Genomic DNA, 18,424 nt, shown 5'->3' on the forward strand with positions numbered 1-18,424 from the left:
TCTGGCTCATCCAGTTCTTAACTCAAGCCACCGCCAGCCCCACTCCAACCAGAAGAAGGCCAGTGTTGAGGATGGACACACAGCTGGAGCTCCTGTGCATTGCCGGTAGGAACATGAAGTGGTGCAGCCACCGTGGGGAACACTACGGCGATCCCTCAAAAAATTAAAAACAGAGTTACCATATGACCCAGCGACTCCACTTCTGGGTACATATGCCAAAGAACTGAAAGCAGGGACTCAGACAGATCCTTCTACGCCTATGTTCATAGCAGCATTATTCACAATGGTCAAAAGGCGGAAACGACCCAAGTGTCCATCAGCTTCTACAGACGCACGGATAAACAAAGTGTGGTATATGTCTACAACGGAATAAGAAGGAATGAGATCTGACATATGCTACACTGTGGATAATCCCTGAGGACATTACGCTGAGAGAAATCAGTCATAAAAGGATGATTCCACGCATATGAGGTACCCAGAGAAGTCAACTGCATAGACACAAGAGTAGAACGGCGGGTGCCGGGGCTGTGGGGGAGAGAGGCTGGGGAGTTGTTGTTTCATGGGGACAGAGTTTCAGTTTTGCAAGATGAAGAGTTCTGAGGATGATGGTGGTGACGGTTGCAAAACAATGTGAATGTGCTTAACGATACTGAAGTGTAGAAATGGTTAATTTAAGATGGTAAATTTTATGTGATGTGCATTTTGCAACAATTTAAATTTTAAAAAAGGTCCTGCGACCCAGGAAGGCAAAAACAGACACCTTCCTGAGATAACGAGGGAGCACATGTTTCTGGCCATTGTTTTTCTGCCTGCCACACCTGGTTATTACAATTTTTTACCACTGTGTGTCTAGTTGTGGGTGTTTTCTTTGAATTTACCTTCAGTGTTGGGGTCATTCCATCTACAAACATGGACCTTGTTATAGCCTGTCTCCTCATCAGGAGAGCGGATGCTGGCTCTGAGCGCCTTCTGAGCTGACCTCTTCTCGTGTTCATCCCGTAACACACGCCCGTGGACGGGCCGGGTTTGCCTCTGCCACTGACTTCATGTCCGGCACCGTCAACCCCACTCCCACTGCTTCCAGTCAGGACTGTGTGTTGGCCAGTGTTTCGAATCCTTGCAGTTCTTATTTTGCTCATTAATCTCCCTTTTCATCTCACCCTCTGTTTTTTTTCCTTTTTTGCCTCTTTTCATGACATTTTGTTCTTTTCCCACAAAGTTCATTTCCCCCGGATCCTGCCGTAGATCATTCCAGAGTCAGGGTCCAGCCTCCACAGTATTTATCCGACGCACAGGGTTATTTTCCCCACTTGCTCACCCCTGAAGGAGGGGTGATCTAGTGAGACCCCATCCACCATCTGTCTAGTGTGAGGTTATGATTTAAAATAAGAAATAGATATTTGGTCTTTGTCCTCTTTCTGGCACAGAGCTCCTAAAACCTGAGGAATTTCCTAACTGATGAGAGAGACAAAGGTGTCTTTTGTTATGAGATGACTTTTTTAATGACTTTATTTTGGTTAATGAGGTGACTTTTGGAAGGCCCCTTGGTCACCTGAGGATGAGGCCAGGGGAACCAACCATGTCATTAGAGGTTGGAGCTTTCAGTCCCGTCCCTATCTCAGAGTGGGGAGAGGGGATGAAGAGAATCAGTCACCAATGGCCAACGAGGTACTCAGTCAAGCCTACGTGATGAAATCTCCAGAAACTCTCCAAAGTGCAGGGTTCAGAGAGCTTCTGGGTCAGTGAACACGGGGAGGTGTGGAGAGTGGACACCTGGAAGGCTGGAAGCTCCGTGTCCTTCCCCACACCTGGCCCTGTGCCTCTCTCCCATCTGGCTGTTCCTGAGTTACATCTTTTTTTTTTTAAATTTATTAATTTTTGGCTGTGTTGGGTCTTGGTTGCTGTGCGCAGGCTTTTCTCTAGTTGCGGCGAGCGGGGGCTACTCTTCGTTGTGGTGCACAGGCTTCTCATTGCGGTGGCTTCTTGCAGAGCACAGGCTCTAGGCTCACACGGGCTTCAGTAGTTGTGGCATGCGGGCTCAGTAGTTGTGGCACACGGGCTTAGCTGCTCTGTGGCCTGTGGGATCTTCCTGGACCAGGACCCGAACCCGTGTCCCCTGCATTGGCAGGTGGATTCTTAACCACTGCGCCACGAGGGCAGTCCTGAGTTACATCCTTTTATAATAAACTAGTGAGTAAAATGTTTTCCTAAGTTCTGTGAGCCACTCTAACAAATTAATCCAACCCAAGGAGAGGGTCATGAGAACCTCCAAACTATAGCTGATTGGTCAGAAGCACAGGTAACAACCTGGACTTGTGATTAGAGTCTGAAGTGGGAGGCTACCTTGTGGGATCCCCTTAACCTGTGGGATCGGACACCATCTCTGGATAGAGAGCATCAGAAAAGAGTTGAATTGTAGGACACCCAGCTTGTGTCAAGGAACTGCTTGTTGGTGTGAAAACCACACCCGTACGTTTGAATTTTAACCAGAATCTTGACCTTGTCCCACGGCTGCCTCCCTGGATAAGAGCTGAGTCCACCTCTCAGGTTCTGGTTTGTAAGGAGTCCAGCCTGGGGAACACACCCTGGACACTGAGCTAATGTGACTCTGACCTTGGGAAGGGACATCTTTGCCCGCCTCCACAGCCTGGGCCGCCAAAACTCCAAAGGTGGAGTCTGTGGAAACCCACAGTGGTATCCATATCCCAGGACTTCCCCATCCCTGGCTGAGCCCACGGGCCACGCTGGACTGCCAGCGGCCACCGCTCGCGGGTTTCCGTCTCTCCCGCCTGCCTGGTGGAGGTAGCGTCTGAGGGTGGCTTTCTCCAAATACACGCAGAGATGCCTGGGGAGGGTGCAGTGAGGGCAGCATTTCTGCCCCCAAATCACTGCTCGCGTGGGAAAGGGGCAGCTGCCTGACTTCCTCCGACTGGGGAGAAGGGGGCTTCCCCTTCCTCTGGGAGGTCTCAGCTTCCGGGGGGAGCCGGGGCAGCTCCATCTGTCTCAGAGCCGGAAGGGGTTCCTCCCAGACCGCCCACCTTTCTAGGCTTTCAGGAATTTTCATCTGTTTTTGGTGTGTCTCCGCAGGTATTTTAGGCCGAAGCCACTCAGGAGGCTGCCACGCACTCGCTATTTTAAACCACGAGCACCCTCTTGCCTTTTAAGTTCCAGGTTTTGGGTCTGTTCCCAGGAGGAAGGCCCTGCGGGAAATGAGCTTGTGTCTGTCTCTCTCCTCCAGGCATGAAGCTAGGGCTCCTGCAACCGAGCCCGGGGAAGGAGCAGGCAGCAGGCTCCGCATATTAAGCAGAAAAGGTAGCCAGCTGCATTGAAGCCACCGGAGCCCACGTGCGCGGGGCGATAATGAGGCAGTGATCCTCTTCCAGAGCGTCAGAGGCCACTATTCCGGGGGAGGGACACAGTCTGCGGTACTGGCCTGCCTGGGCGACCGGTCTCCGTGTCCCCTCCCCCCGACATTCTGGCTGCCTCAAGGATTCCCAGGGGAGGGACGGGAACTGCCAGGTGCTGTCAGGGAAATGCAGCCCCAGGAAGCCGCCAGGGGGAGAAGCCAGAGGAGCTCGATGTGAATGAAGACCACGGCCTCTAAGGAAGGTGGGCAGAGTCTTAAAAGTGCCACTGGGGATGGACGGGACACCCGGGGCAAGGTACACACCACGTGTGAGAAACAGAAACGGATGCGCCGGGCTAAATGGCAGCGCCCAAAAGACAACTCCACATCCCTAGTCCCCAGAATGTGTGCATTTATCTCACTTGGAAAAAGAGTCTTTGCAGATTAAGTTAAGGATCTCAAGATGAGATCATCTTGGGTTACCCAGTTGGGCCCTAAATCCAACGACAGGTGTCCTTACAAGAGACGGACACAGAGAAGAAGGGGATGGGAAGATGGATGCAGCCAGAGCCGCCAGCAGTCGAAGCGGCAAAGAGTGAAATCTCCCAACAGCCTCTCAAGGGGGTGTGGCCTGCCGACACCGTGATTTGAGGCTTCTGGTCTCCAGAGCAGTGAGAGAAGTTTCTGTTGTTCTAAGCCACCAAAACAGTGGTTGTCTGTGATGGCAGCCCTAGGAAACTAATACACCGGATGGAAACAGTGGTGGCATTTTCCCCAGGGGACGCACCAAGGCGAAAGGTTAGGGCAAGTGGGCGGGGACCCCTTTCCTCCTCTGGCCTGTGCTGACCTCAACCAGGAGCACAGCTGTGAGCAACTGGGACCGTTATCCCAGTTGCCCACTGGGTCCTCTGGGACCAGTTGATGGGTCCTCTGGGTGTGTGCACCCCCGACACACTCTCCTTTGCTGTCTGCTCCCAGAGGTGGGACTGGGCTAGTCAGAGATGCTCCCTGTAGGGACTTCCCTGGCACTCCAGTGGTTAGGACTCCGTGCATTCACTCCCGAGGGCCTGGGGTTCAATCCCTGGACAGGGTTAACCAAGATCCCACAAGCCGGGTGGCACAGCCAGAAAAACAAAAGAAATGCTCCCTACAGGACCACATCCCCTAAGACGGTTTCCAGCCCAATGTGAGAAAGAACATTTAAAAACAAGTGGTGGGCTTCCCTGGTGGCGCAGTGGTTTAGAGTCCGCCTGCCGATGCAGGGGACACGGGTTCGTGCCCCGGTCCGGGAGGATCCCACGTGCTGCAGGGCGGCTGGGCCTGTGAGCCATGGCCGCTGAGCCTGTGCGTCTGGAGCCTGTGCTCCGCAACGGGAGAGGCCACGGCAGTGAGAGGCCTGCGTACCGCAAAAAAATAAATAAATAAAAATAAAAACAAGTGGTAAAGGGAATCCTGACACGCACTCCAACAGGATGAACCGGGAGGACAGGATGCTAAATGAAATAAGCCAGTCACAGAAGGACACATACTGTACGATTCCACTCGTATGAGGTCCCTAGAGGAGTCCAATCCATAGAGGCAGAAGGTAGGATGGAGGTTGCCAGGGGCTGGGGAGAAGGGGATGGGGAATTAGTGTTTAATGGGGACAGAGTTTCAGTTTGGGAAAATGAAGAGTTCTGTAGATGGATGGTTGCACAACACTGTAGATGTGCTTAATGCCACTGAACTGTACACATAAAAGTGGTTAAAATGATAAGTTTTATGTTATCTACACTTTACCACAATTTAAAAAAATCAAGTAGTGAGTTCACAGACACTGGAACTATGTAAGCAGTGGGGAGAGATCCCTTAGTGCTGCTGTAGCAGGAGTTCTGTACCAGGAGGGAAGGTCGCTGCTAAGGACTCTTCCTTCTGGCCCCCTGGGATGCGTCATTAGCGTGGCCTTGGATGCACGATCCCGGAGCCAAGGGCGTGGGGTGTGCACCATCCAAGAGGACACCGCTAAACAGCTGAAGAGGTGGGGCCCTGAGGGCAGGAAGAACAGGCAAGGATGGATGAAAGGAACAGCAGCAGACAGCATCTAGCCCAGCGGTGAAGCCGCCAGGACAGGGGAGTTGGAGGGGGGCAGTTCGGGGTACTGAGGACAGAAGGTCGCTCTTGGGCTCCTCCGTTGCCTCTTAACCCCGAAGGCGTTGAATTACACCAGCAGACACTAGAGGAATGCAGCTCAGATACACCTAGAAATTCATAAATCTGGCACTTCACACACTTGTAACACTTTAGAGAATCACGTAAGTCAGAGTACCTAACAGATGAGGCCTGCAATTCCGATTTGAAAGGGGTAAGTGAGTAACTGACTTTAGGCTTATGATTTTAAGCGGGACGCTGAAGGAGGATCTGGCTGAGTTTGTGACAGTTTTGAAATGTTTAACAGAATTTAATACACCTTATTTATAAGCTTATTACATTTTAAGAACTGTTCAGGAGCTTGGGAAAGTCCTGCTTTTTAGGATGGCTATTTATAAACTTAAGAAAACTGGATGTAGTAAATTTGTAAAATCACTAAGATATTGAAAGAAACTTAACCAAGTTATAAGCACTCTACCCTTAAATGTGATCATTTAAATCTACTAGATTCATAAACAGAATAATGGCATTTGTAGCTTAGACTTAAAATCTTAGGGAAACAGTAGGCTTTAACATTTTTCGTTCAGTATGTTGAATCGTAATTGAGAAAATCTAGCACCCATGAGTACTGCGTGTGTCTGTATATATGTGCGTGTATGTGTGTGTGGTGTGTGTGCACAAACACGTCCCAAGGACACCATAAACCTCCCAGGGACACGACGATGAGGCCGAGGTCCGGGCGGGCAGCTGTCCTTGTGTGTGTAGCCCGGGGAGGGAGGCCAGAGGCGCGCACGCACGCACGCGCACGCACGCATGCACACGCACGCATGCACACGCACACACGCACACGCACACACACTCTGACTTCAGAAACACCAAACAGCAAAGCAAACTTGAAGAAGTCATAAAAACAACCGCCGCATTGGCCTCTCCCTGAAAGAAACCCACTGGCATTGGCCTGCTTGCTGGCAAGGCTGCTCCCGCCGGCTCCAGGGCCGCCGCTGCCCTGCCCACTTGCCTGTCCGGCTGAGGGGGGAAGCCGGTTCTCTCATCCCATCGCAGGGCCGCCGTCCCCCAGGGGTGGCTGGGGGCTCCTCCACGACCACCAGCCCTTCAGGGTTTGAAGGCGGGCACCCTGGCAGGCGACCCTCCTTAACTGTGACAAGTGCCTGGTGGGTCTGCTCTCCCCGCCAGGACGCAGCGTGCTGGCTTCACGGCTGCACGTTATTTGTGTTTTAACTTTGAGGTCTTCAAAAATGACACTCTCTGCACAAAGCAGGCCTCTGGAAACAGATGTTTGACCATTGCCAAGTGTAATGCAATTAAAATCCAAGAAACAGCAGTAGCAACAAATAAATAAAAGGCCGCTGTCTCTTCAGAAAAACATAAAATCAGCCGGGAGGCACAGCAGGCCTGAAGAGGGTTTGCTCTGCCCTCTGTGGTCACAGGTCCACCCAGGCTCTGCTCAGGCAGGGCAGGAGCCCCCCAGGCTCCAGGCCTGAGGTAGCCCCTAGGTCACTGTGTGGCCCCGGGCACGTGCCCCCCGCCCCTGCGCCTTCCTCCCATCTGATGTTTTAGCCACCGCTTTAAGACTGAAAGGCTGGGAGCATTCGCACTACTTCCCAAACTTATTTTCCAGCTGCCTGCTCCCCAGAGCACCTTGTGGGCTTATGACTCTGCAGAAAGGCTGGGGCCAGCAGGTCCCTGAGGTCCACCCGCTCCTACATTCCACAGATTCTCAGCACTCTGTCATCCATCCCGCGCCCTCCTGATCTGTGCTTGGGAAATAATCCGTTGTTGATGGCTTCCGGTGAATGCATTTAAGCCCATTTGTCTTTCCATGTGGTTACTGTTGCCCATTTTAAATAAAAGGTTTGGTCCATTGTGGAAGGAAATGCAGAAGAAGAAGCGGTGGAGGAGTGACTTCAAGGCTCCTTCTGGCTCCCTGACAACCTGCTTTCAAAGCAGGACAGGCTTCATGGGAGAGCCCACTTCTCAGAGTGAGACGTCGAGGACCGGAGGGTTGTGATCCAGGGGCAGCGCAAGGGGGCCCCGGGGGCCTCCAGAAGTTTCTTACCCGCCTCCCCCAGACATCAGCCCTGGAGGACAAGTGTAACAGTCAGGGTTCTCCAGAGGAACAGAGCTGATCAGAGGGGTGTGTGTGAGAGAGAGGGATGTGTGGGGAATAGTGACTGTGGGAACTGGCAGGTCTGAAGGCAGGCAGCCTGGGGCAGAATTCCTCCGCCTTTTCTCTCAAGGGACTTCAACTGATCGCATGAGGCCGATCCACACTACAGAAGGTCACCCGCTTTACACAAGGTTGACTGATTTAACGTTAATCTCATCTAAAAAATATCTTTGCGGCAACATCTAGACTCACATTTGACCAAAAACTGGGTACCATGGCCTCGTCAAGATGGCACATAAAATCACCCCCACCCCCCACAAACTAGGGGTCTTTACCACTTTAAATCTCTAAGTCAGGGCTTCCCTGGTGGCGCAGTGGTTGAGAATCTGCCTGCTAATGCAGGGGACACAGGTTTGAGCCCTGGTCTGGGAGGATCCCACATGCCGCGGAGCAACTAGGCCCGTGAGCCACAACTACCGAGCCTGTGTGTCTGGAGCCTGTGCTCCGCAACGAGAGGCCACGACAGTGAGAGGCCTGTGCACCGCGATGAAGAGCAGCCCCCGCTTGCCACAACTAGAGAAAGCCCTCGCACAGAAACCAAGACCCAAGACAGCAAAAAATAAATTAATTAATTAATAAACTCCTACCCCCAACATCTTCTTTGAAAAAAAAAAAAAAAAACCTCTAGGTCAGAGGCAAGGCCAGGGCACAGCCTCCAAGAATCTGGGTGAGCAGAGATGAGTCACACAGGACAGGGAGTTCAGCTCGAATGCAGCTCACACCCAAGTGCAGGGGTAAGAGGTACCCCAGGTCCACGGCCGTGGGCGAGGCCCTGCCTGCGCTCCAGCTCAGCTGATTTCCCCAAGACCTTTTCTCTGGGCAGCGGGGGGCGGGGGGGGTAGCAGTGGACCCAGGGAAGGAGCCCCGGCCAGGTGGACTCTTCCCCATCTTTAAGGCCCTGCTCCACCTCGGGGCCTCACTGCCCCACAAGTGGAAGAACCAGGACCCACAACCAGCAGCAACAAGAAAGAATCAGTGAGCCTCAAAGGCTGCAAAGGGCAGTGTCCTTGGGGAGGGAGGGCTTTTGCCTGGTCTCTGGGAGGTCACCGAGTTTGTCCACAGCTTCCAGGGACCCTGGGAGGGCCGGGGTGGAGGTGGAAGTGGGTGAAGTGAAAGGGCCAAAGTGACAGGCCAAAGTGGAGGCCCAGAGCCTCCTGCCCGGGACCCAGGTCTCTCTCCCCGTCCCAGGGTCCCTGGGTTCTGCCCACAGGACTTCCTTGATGGCGTCTCCACCGCAAAGCATGGCCCAGGCGCAACACACTGGCTCTCACGTCCCCAGCCAGCTGCCTCTGCTCCTTTGGGTTTCCTGGACAGCTCCTTCCAGCTTTCCAAAACAGTTTCTCCAGTTCCATCCTGCTCCCCCAACTTCCTGAGCCTCCGGGCCCTCACATGTGGACCAGCCTCCCACTGAGATGTGTCACACTGAAAACATCTCTATTATTCTCCCCCTGCTTGACTGGGCCGATTCTCAACCAGCAGGTGATTTCTGGAGAGATGGGAATTCTCAGAACAGGTAACTTGGAAACTTGTGTCTGAGTTTGCATCTCTGAGAACCTCCCCACTTCCGATGGTCCCTGGGCTGGCAGCTGTTTGGAAACCCCATGGGAATTTTTACCCCAAAACTCCACAACTGCAGAAGAAAATAGAAAACGTAGATTGGCCGATGAGAATGTTAAGACGCTCAGAAGACTGGCTCGTACTAGGAAAAACTAAACTGAAGGGAGTTATTTCATCTGGAGACGTGGAGGTTATTTACAGGGGGTGGAAGCATCCAGACCTAATTTCCCGCAGAATCAGTGGAGGCGGGGATGCAAACAGTCTGGGAAGCTGGAGGGGAATTCCTGGTCCCCAGGACATGGGGGAGGGGCTGGAGTCCGTGGGAGCCCAGCAAGGAAGGACTCTCTGATCTACCTGTGTCCCCGCTGATGCTCCCCCCTGAGCCTGACTCCAGACCCACTGATGTCTTTGCATCTGTCCAACGCCCTTGGAGAGGCAGGAGTATTGACCTGGAACCTTCTAGAAGAAGATGCCCGATCGTTTCAGCTCCCTGATTCAGGAGGGAGAGGGCAAGTGTTCAGCTCAGAGGCAGAAATCATGTTCTGGCTGACACTGCACTGTTCCCTGCCGTAGGTGATGTGGGAAGGCCATGCCCGAGGGGGCAAATGGGAGAAGGGGTGAGCCTCCTGACTGGCTTCAGCTGATAGACTGAACTTCTGTGCACCTTCACCGAGGATGCTAAGTACAGCTGTGTAGGATGCACACTGCACAAGGGTGTCTGGGTAGGCCTGAACTCACCAAGCCTTGACTTTGTCTCTGCCAACCAGAGAGGTGTCTTCTACTTCTCACAAAGGCACTGTATGGGCCAGGAGCTGCCTTACATCTCAGTGAAGGACTGAGCTGACGAGGCACCACTGCGCCACCTGGACTCACTCACTGAATGGCCTTCACGCCCCCAGAGTCCTTGGTTGCCAGGAGCAGGGGTGTGGCCACGCTCCACTGTGCGGGTAGCGAGCTCATGAAACACACTCCTTACTGGGACCACCTTCTCTTCGGGCTGTGCTCCGCTCTCCACCTCCTCCAATTTCATCTTGGCCTCCACTGCCTCATCATCCCACTTTAACAAACAAACCACTGAAAAAGTACCACTTGGAGGATGTGCCGGGGGACAGGGGGCCAAGGGCCTGGGAAGGGGGTGTGGACAGGAGAGGCACAGGTCTGAGCACCAGGACCGCTGGGAGGGGCCAGGCAGGGCAGGTGAGACAAAGCCCCAACTAGGAAGTGGGGGGCTGGCGCCCTGCAGCTCCCAGCCCAGCTCCTGGTCCATTTGGGAGCCCGGAGGGAGGAAGGGTTTGTGCTGGTGTGCAGAGGTCAGCCCCAGGGGTCTGCTTCCCTCCAGAAGCCCTTCCCCCTGTCCCAGCTCCTGCATAAGCTGGGGACAAGGGAGTGACATCAGTGCATGACTGTGAATCCGGCTCAGGTGGGAATGAACGGGTCCATCCCTGAATCCACAGGAGTCTGGTGGAACCTGCATGGTGGCAGGGAACCTCAGTGGTCATCTCAGCCACACAGCCCTTCACTTTGTTGGTGGGGAAACTGAGGCCAGAGAAGGGAAGGGGCTGGCAAATTAGAGCCTGAACCGGGACCAGAGCCAAAGTCCCCCCAGTTCCCAGTGAAGGCGGCCACCAGAGCGGAGCCCTTTCTCTGAGCCCCGCTAAGCACCTGCACCAGCACCGGCCTCCTGGATCCTCACAACCCCTCCATGAGGTGGGGGGACAATTAGTACTGTCTCTTCTGCCTCCCGGGGCCTAGACCACTGCCTGGAAGAGCGGGCACTAGACTGTGGGACACGTGAATCACTCTCAGGTCTTAGTTTTGCTCATCTGTATTTTCTTGTTTTCGTACAATGATGATGCACTGCTTTTATAATATTAAAAAAGAAAACCTCCCATTTTTTGCTTTAAGCAATATCCTGCTGACCTCACAAGACTATTTAAGGAGCAAAATAAACAGGAGAAAATGCTTTATGGGCTGGGAAGCAGCACGCAGGCGGGAGGGGTGTCTCCAGCGCCTGACCTCCCGCCCAAGGCACCGGGCACTGACCAGACCAGACAACGAACCCCCCCGCCGCTGACTCCTTCCAGTTCTCACGGTCCCCATGGCTGCCTTCCTGCCATGGAGGCTGGGGCGTGGCGGCTGCAGAGGGAAGCTGAACAAGATCGGGCCAAATAACAGAGACGAAAAGTCTGCTTCTCGCCCAGGGAGAGGAAGAGACCCAGAGAAGGCCCAGGAGGCAGGCGGGAGAGAGGCAGACAGAGGCTGGGAGGCGGAGGCCAGAGCAGGCAGGGGCAGCCATGGAGGTGGGCACGAACCTCGGGTCCAACGTGAGGCCACCCTGCAGGCAAACACTGACATCCTCCACTCTCACCGGACTCTGCGTCTATCCTGGTTAAGATGAAGTTAGAAACATCAAAATGCCACATCCCTTGAGCAGCAGCCTTCGGCAGAACTCCATATGGCTGCATCAGCCAGGAGTTTGAGCTAATAAAAGTTAAAAAAAAAAAAAAAAAAGGCTGGGAAATGTTCCCAGAGAGCCACGTGGGCTCTGCTCGGGCCAGTGGGTGGGGTGGGGAGGAAGGCAGGAACAGTAAGGCCCGGCCCCGCCCGGCTTGGCCTGTCAAGGTCACTGCTCTCATTAGAACAGCAGACTCTCCCAGTGACAGTGGTGGAGCCCGCCGGTTTACACAACTGCTCCCACCCCCAGTTTCTCCTAAGGAGGGTGGATGTGACACAGCCAGTGGGCCAGCATAGGGGTGTGTGTGTGTCACCCTTCTCACAGGTCGCCCACGGTGCTGCTCCTGGCGGGAAAGTGACGGAGGGCAGATGGCTGGCTGAGACCTCCACTTGGGGTGGGGATCTCCCCGGATGTTGACCCCACCCCTTGGGCGCCCCGATGGGGAAGCCAGAGAAACCCTAATCACCTGGATAACCCTTTTGCAGGTGGCTCCCGCCTGCAGGCGTGTGTGGGCTGTGTGGGCGGACCAGCGGAGCCGCTGGAACCCTGATGATGGGGGAGGCTGACAGTACCAATGCCTCTGGTACTGGCAGGATGACTCGAGAGGTCTGAGCCAGACCCTGCTGGCTCCTGAGCGAGGACACTGGGCGGGGGGTGGGACGGCGGGGAGGGGGAAGCATCCCTGAGGAGAAGCTTAAAATCCTCTCGACAAGGATTTCCTGTGCCCGGTATACGATCTGTGGCCTCTGCCAGCAAAGTGCACTTGGAAATGAAATGACTCTGGGGAAGGGGAGGGTGCACCGATGCACCAAGGCGCTGTTAAGGCAAGGCGGGGGTCCGCGGTGGAGCCCAGGCTGTTTGTGGGCATCTCTGAGGGGGCGGGCATCAGCTCTAGCAGAGGGCCCCCTCTGCACCAGACCCGAAGCCAGGATAGCTGGCCCAGACCCGGCCCTGCCATCTCCCCCCAGCCATACTGAGGTGGCCGTGTCCCTGGCCTTGGAAACCAGTAGAGCAGGCCCTGGCGTGGGATTCCTCCTGCTTCTGCAGCCCTGGAAATGCCCAGCCTGGTCAGAGAGCAGCAGCGTTTGAAAAGGCAGGTTTCTCTTTGTGGATGGAACGAACATGATTCAGCACAAGCAGCGAGCGAGGAAGGTGGAGGCCAGCCCCCGTCAGGCTCCACTCTCTCCCGCCACCTCAGCAGAGGGCCTACATTGCACCTGCCGAGCGGGATCCCCACGGAGCCCGCGGAGGCCGGGCACCATGCCACTCCCCTCTCCAAGAACACCACCGCCTGGCCGGCTGCCAGACACAGCCGATCCCTGCGGACACGGCTCCCAGGAATCCAACCAAATGAGAGCAAACTCGCCAGATCTCACGACCATACCAGCAGGCCGGGCAAATAAGCCCCTGGATGCACAGCCCAGATCCAAGGGCTTGCTGAGGACATGCCGTGACAGTGCGTCCCCAGCACACGACTCGCTAAAGATTGCAGCAGCTGGTGTTCAACACAAAAGCGGTGCTGGGGTCTCCACCCTCAGGAAGCATGTGACATAGTCTGACAAACAAAATGGACAGCGGGGAAAACTATGTCTGTATGGACGATTAAATCCACACAGCCTAACCGGCAACCGGATCTCAGAGTCGTGGGCTGACGTGGCTCAGGAGGGTGGCCTTGGAAAGGTAAGGAGCATTTCACGGAAAGGAGGAAGTGCATCCCAGGTGGAAAAGAACAAGATCGAGGCTGACGGTGGGGAACTCCCTGCTCTTTGTCTGCTGGTCTTCAACCTGCTCACCTAAGCGATCTTCTTGGGGGGTTGTCAGAGGAAAAAAGCAACTCCTGCTCATCTTTCCGCCTCCAGGAAGAAAAGAGCACCCAGCCTCCAGGTTCCCAAGGGCCCTGCACGTGCTCGTCCTTTAGCCAGCCTCCTGGGGCAGCCAGTCACCCTCGGTTCCTGAGGGTTCCTTTCTGCACTGCTGGCGAGGCTGATGTTCCCAGGAGCCACACCGTCGGGCCAAGCCTGGCACAGCTCTGCTCAGTGGGGCTGCGCCATACTGAGCAGCAGTAAGCCAACCAGATCAGACCCTCTTTATGGGAAGGCAGGGAGGAGGAGGCCACCTCAGCCTGGGGTATCCCGGGGAAACTGAGCCCTTACTCTGGTGCTCCATGAAGCTGGCTGATGGCCCAGTCTGGGATTTGGGGACTCAGAGAAACCACTGCTCTGAAAAGATGACACCCCACCTCTCACATAGCCTGGCACTTGCCCTCTCTCCATGACTAAAGGTTACTTCTTCCCCAGGGCTCCTTGAAGATGGCAAGTGTAAGCCTAAGACTCAGGAAGCAACATCTGGGGAAAGGTGAGGCCTGCAGGGCCGGGGCCGGGGGAGGGGAGAGGAGCGGCCTCTTCTATCCACAGCTGACTTCTTTCATCCCCACGCTGCCCCACACTGCTTCGGAACTTGCAGTGAGCTTCTGACCCGGACTGAGCCCTGGTCAGGTAGACAGAATCTAAAACATCCTGGGCCCGGCCTGAGAAAGGGTATGAGACCTTGCCCGCAGCCCGCCCAGACCCCAAGCAGATTCTCCTATTTCTTATCATCGTTGCCTTGAGAAAGAGTCTTGATTTGCAGAACCAAGGCAATTTCACACACTTTGTAGCATTTTCTCTGCTCAGTACCTCAGATACCCTTTGGGAAACAAGGAAACGCCACACAGAGGTTATCAGCTGGGTCCAAGGTCAAAGCAGACTGAGGACCGGAAGGCAAGCTGCCCGAGCTGACCCTTGGCCCCAGGCTCTTACTGAGATGACACGGCTCCTAAAGGGAAGGGGGCGGCTCTCTGCTCCTTCCAGGCAGCTGGCAGCTTCCTGGCATCCTGCCTGCACTCCCAGCACAGCTCGGCATCCTTAACATAAGGAGGCCTCCTGATTCCTCTCTGGCCAGGGACAGGCACGGACAGGCTGGAGAGTCTCCCATCAGGGAAACCGCCCCCCAAATCTTAGGTTGGAAAGAATCCTAGATTCAGAAGCAGCAGTAGCGGCAGCCACTATCCTTCCGCCCACTGTGAATTGCCACACGTGGTCCTGGGGTCTCTAGTTCCACATCCTGAGCCTGTAGCAAGTCACATGGTTGGGGGAGGGGAGGTCACAGATGGGGGCATATCCTGAACTTGGGGTCTGCGAACCCTCCGAAATACCTGCAAGATTGTGAATGTTGCTGCACTGGTCTGGGAAGAGTGTCTAGAACTCTTGCAGGGCCACAAAAACTCACGGACTCAAGGTGGTGAAGAACCACAGGGACTGAGGACCTCCAGCCTCCTCCCCGCCTCGGGCTCTGGGCAGCCACACACGTTGTCAAACACAGAAGAAAGTGAGGACGGCCGTGACTGTCGGGCTGCCATCATCTCTGCCTGTTCCTCTTCATCAACGCCACCCTGCACCTTGTGGGGCTGGGACAGCATCCCAGCAGGACCAGCCCCGAGCTCTGCACACCCTGCCTCCGCCCACTGTTACTGACGGGGCCTCGCTGGTCCGACCCCGCCGAGGCCCCGGGTGTTGGCACCTCTCTCAGTGACTGCTATTCCCTTCCTGAACATCACCACCTCCAGCCTAGAGGAGAAAACTGGAAAATACGATGTAGGAGAAAGAGCCACTTCAGTGCACAACACAGATGCAGCTCTACATTCCTCCAAACAGCCTCAGGGTCCTAAAAAACCACCTCTTCGTTTCTCACAGACATTTGGACACTCGGGGCTCCCCCCCCCCCACGCTGCCCAGGGCCCACCGCCACTTCCTGGAGGGGCCCTGATCTGCAAGTTCCAGGCAACACAGCTCTCCAGGCGCCCTGGGCAGGCCCGTCACTGGCTCCAGAGAGGCCCACAGTCCTTCCCCAGAGGTCAGGAAAGCCCAGCACATGGCTGGAACTGGAGGGCAAGTTATGCGGCTGCTTTCACAGAAAAGGGTGAGCCTGGCTAACCTCTGCCCTCCATCAGCCCTCGCAGTCCTGCCACCGAGAAGGATGTCAGGACACCGACAAGACACCATCTCTCCGGAAATGCTCTCTGTCTCAGGGACCCTGTGGGGGTCACAGGGATGCATTACTCTCCGAAACGAGCTTCCCCAGGATGTGGAATCACACTCAGCCTCGAGGGTCTGCCTCACCCCGCAGGACCCAGCGGACTGACTGGCGGCCCTGTGCTCTTTCACCCTCCCAGAAGGGCTTGTCTGGACCTCCACCGTCAGCCCCTCCACGGTCCTGAATCCTCCGAAGCACCCACCCCAGTGCGAGGGTACAGCACATGATCAGAAAAACCTTCTCACTGTCTGGTGTGCGAATGGATATGATGGTTTGGAAAATCCATTATGCTGTTTGAAAGCAAAACAGTTTCCACAGAGGCCATACACTAGTTTCCAGTTTTTGAAAGACAAAGAAATACACACCAGGAAAGTTATGTGGTGCGGAATGTCATCTTTCTTTGATGACTGGGCTCAGAGAAGGCACCTGGGGATCCTGTGGCATCTCAGGCAGCCTTCCGGATGCTGTTTGGGAAAGTGGAGGCCAGAGCAGAGGCCTCTGCTTCCCTCTCCCTGTACAACACACACCTTGGGAACACACACTCCAGGGTAACCCACACCACATATAAAGGGGGTTGGGGGTCTGCTGCAGACTCCAGGAGGGATGTGGGTCTGACTCGATTTTGGAAGCTCCTCCCAGGAAGGCTCTCCTACAGCCTCTCTCATCAGTGATGGAAGAACTTCAGAAAGGCCACCCGAGAGGCCCCATCCCCCATCCCCTCCGGACTCCACCACTAACGGGGTCAATCTAGCAAGAATACGGGCTTGGACTCAGCTACCCTCACAAAGCCCCGCCGAGACCACCTCTGGGGATGCAGGAGGTGCACCCTCCTGCCTCTCTGCCACTCCACGAAATCCACGGCGCAGGCCGCCCCCTCCCTCAAAAGAAAGTGAGGAAGGAAAAAAGCCAAAGAGAGGTGGGGGACAGCGTCAGCCCCAGGGCAGCCCCAAAGCAGAGGGGACCAGCCAGATGTGCAAAGACGGTCCCTAACCAGCGGGGCAGGGACGGGAACAGGCTGAGGGCAGAGTGCAGGCAGCCTCCTGAAGTCCCTGCAGATAGACAGTCACGTAGGAACCCAGTCCAGCCCCACCCCCGCCCCTCTCCACTGCTCCGCGGGGCTCCCGGCTGGGCGCCTGCCAAAGTTAGTCACGGGAGAGAAAACCTTGTCGCCCACCCGAACCGCCAACCGGGACGCCTCTCCTCCAGGAGGCCTCCGGGTGGGCAAAGCGCCTGGGGACTGGCATCTCACCAGCCCCAGGGCTGCGCCCTTGGACGCCCCCTGGGGGAGCTGACGACTGCGCATTCCTTGAGGACCCTTGACAGGGGTGACTGCCGGCGGGTAGAGGGGAAGAAAAGCGCCTCAGCCCAGGGAGGCATCCCCTCCCACGAACCGTCCCCGGGACCAGCCTCCTCCTCTGCCTGCGGAGGACTGAAGCGGGGACATTATTCCAACAGGTCCCCCTCAGCCGGGCCTCACCGGGCCAGCCTTCCTCCGCCCTGTCCTGAGGCCTCGAATTCAGGGGCAGCGCCGAGGCACCTGCGGCCAGACCGGGCTCCATCCCCGCGAGCAGGGGCCCGGGCGGTGCCCCACGGAGCTCCGGGGCCTCTGCGGGAAGGGGCGGGGCGCCCCCGCGCCCCCTCCCGGCGCTCACCTGGCGCAGGTGCTGCAGCAGCGTCCCCGCCTCCTCCCGCCGGCCCTGGCGCACCATCCGCAGCAGCTCCTGGACCATGCCGACGCGCCGGTGGTAGGGGGGCAGCCCCGCGCCGGCGCCCGCGCGCCCCGCCTTGTCCCCGGCGCGCAGCAGCAGCGACGCCCAGAAGTCGGGCCGCTCGCGGCGGGGGCCGGGCGCCGCGCCGGGGCTGGCTCTCTCCGCCAGGCTGCCCTTGGTCTGCCGGGTGCCCATGCCGCCGCCGCCGCCCGCGCTCTCCGCGCCGGGCCGCGACGCCGCGTCCCCGCTGCCGCCGCCCCCCCCTCTGCCGCCCGACGCGCGCGCCTCCCGGGCGGCAACTTTCGGGGAACTGTTGCGCGCGGGCGGGCGGGGGCGGCGGCGGCGTCCGCGCTCCTCCTCCGCGCTCCCCGGGCGCGCTCCCCCGGCGCTCGCCGCCCGCCCGCCGGCCCCGCCCCGGCCTGGCCGCCCCGCCCCCGGCTCCGCCGCCGCGCGCCTCCCGGGCCTCGCGTGCCCCTCTCTTCCCCTCCCCGCTCCTCCGCTCCGGCTGGGCCGCCTGGCGCCCCCTCCGTGTGGTCCCCGCGCCGCGCCCCCTGCCGGCTGCCGCGCTGCGCCTCACGGGCGGTGGCGCGGGGCGAAGGGGGCGGCCGGGGCTTCACTCTCGGCCGGCACCACTCTCCCCAGATGCTTCCACGACCGCGCGCGGATGAGGCCCATAGGAGGCGGGGGGAGGGGAGGGGGCCCGTGCGCTCGGCGACGTGGGGAAGGTTTGGAGCATGGAAGCTGTGGGGTGAGCGGGCGGGTCTCAGCCCCGGAGTCGGGTTTCTCAAAGTGGGCGCCGCTGAGCGTCAGAGCCCAAGTCGTCCGAGGGCTGGTTGAGAACGCAGACTCCCGGGCCTCGCCCCAGACCCGCCCGATGAGAGTTTCCGCGGCGGGGCCTGGCGAGCTGCATTTTTAGCCAGCCTCTCGGCTGATTCTGACGGACACTCCTTTGAGACGGCCAGTGGCGGCGG

At 57.0% G+C, this 18,424-nt stretch overlaps 1 protein-coding gene across 2 annotated transcripts in view; it reads right to left on the minus strand.

Moving 5' to 3' along the window:
* LRRC75A (leucine rich repeat containing 75A) overlaps positions 1–17,662 on the minus strand; it is a 35,992-nt gene extending 18,330 nt beyond the window's left edge. The window contains exon 1 of one of the 2 annotated variants that reach the window (XM_082603316.1): positions 17,451–17,662. In XM_082603316.1, the coding sequence (XP_082459442.1) occupies positions 17,451–17,648 (198 nt within the window). In that variant the 5' untranslated portion in view covers positions 17,649–17,662. Of the gene's footprint in view, positions 1–17,396 lie in introns of both variants that reach the window. The other variant, XM_082603315.1, reaches the window with a different exon arrangement.
* Positions 17,663–18,424: the final 762 nt, after the last annotated feature.

Source organism: Mesoplodon mirus (assembly GCF_964341445.2).
Source record: "Mesoplodon mirus genome assembly, chromosome: 18".
Taxonomy (NCBI): Eukaryota; Metazoa; Chordata; class Mammalia; order Artiodactyla; family Ziphiidae; genus Mesoplodon; species Mesoplodon mirus.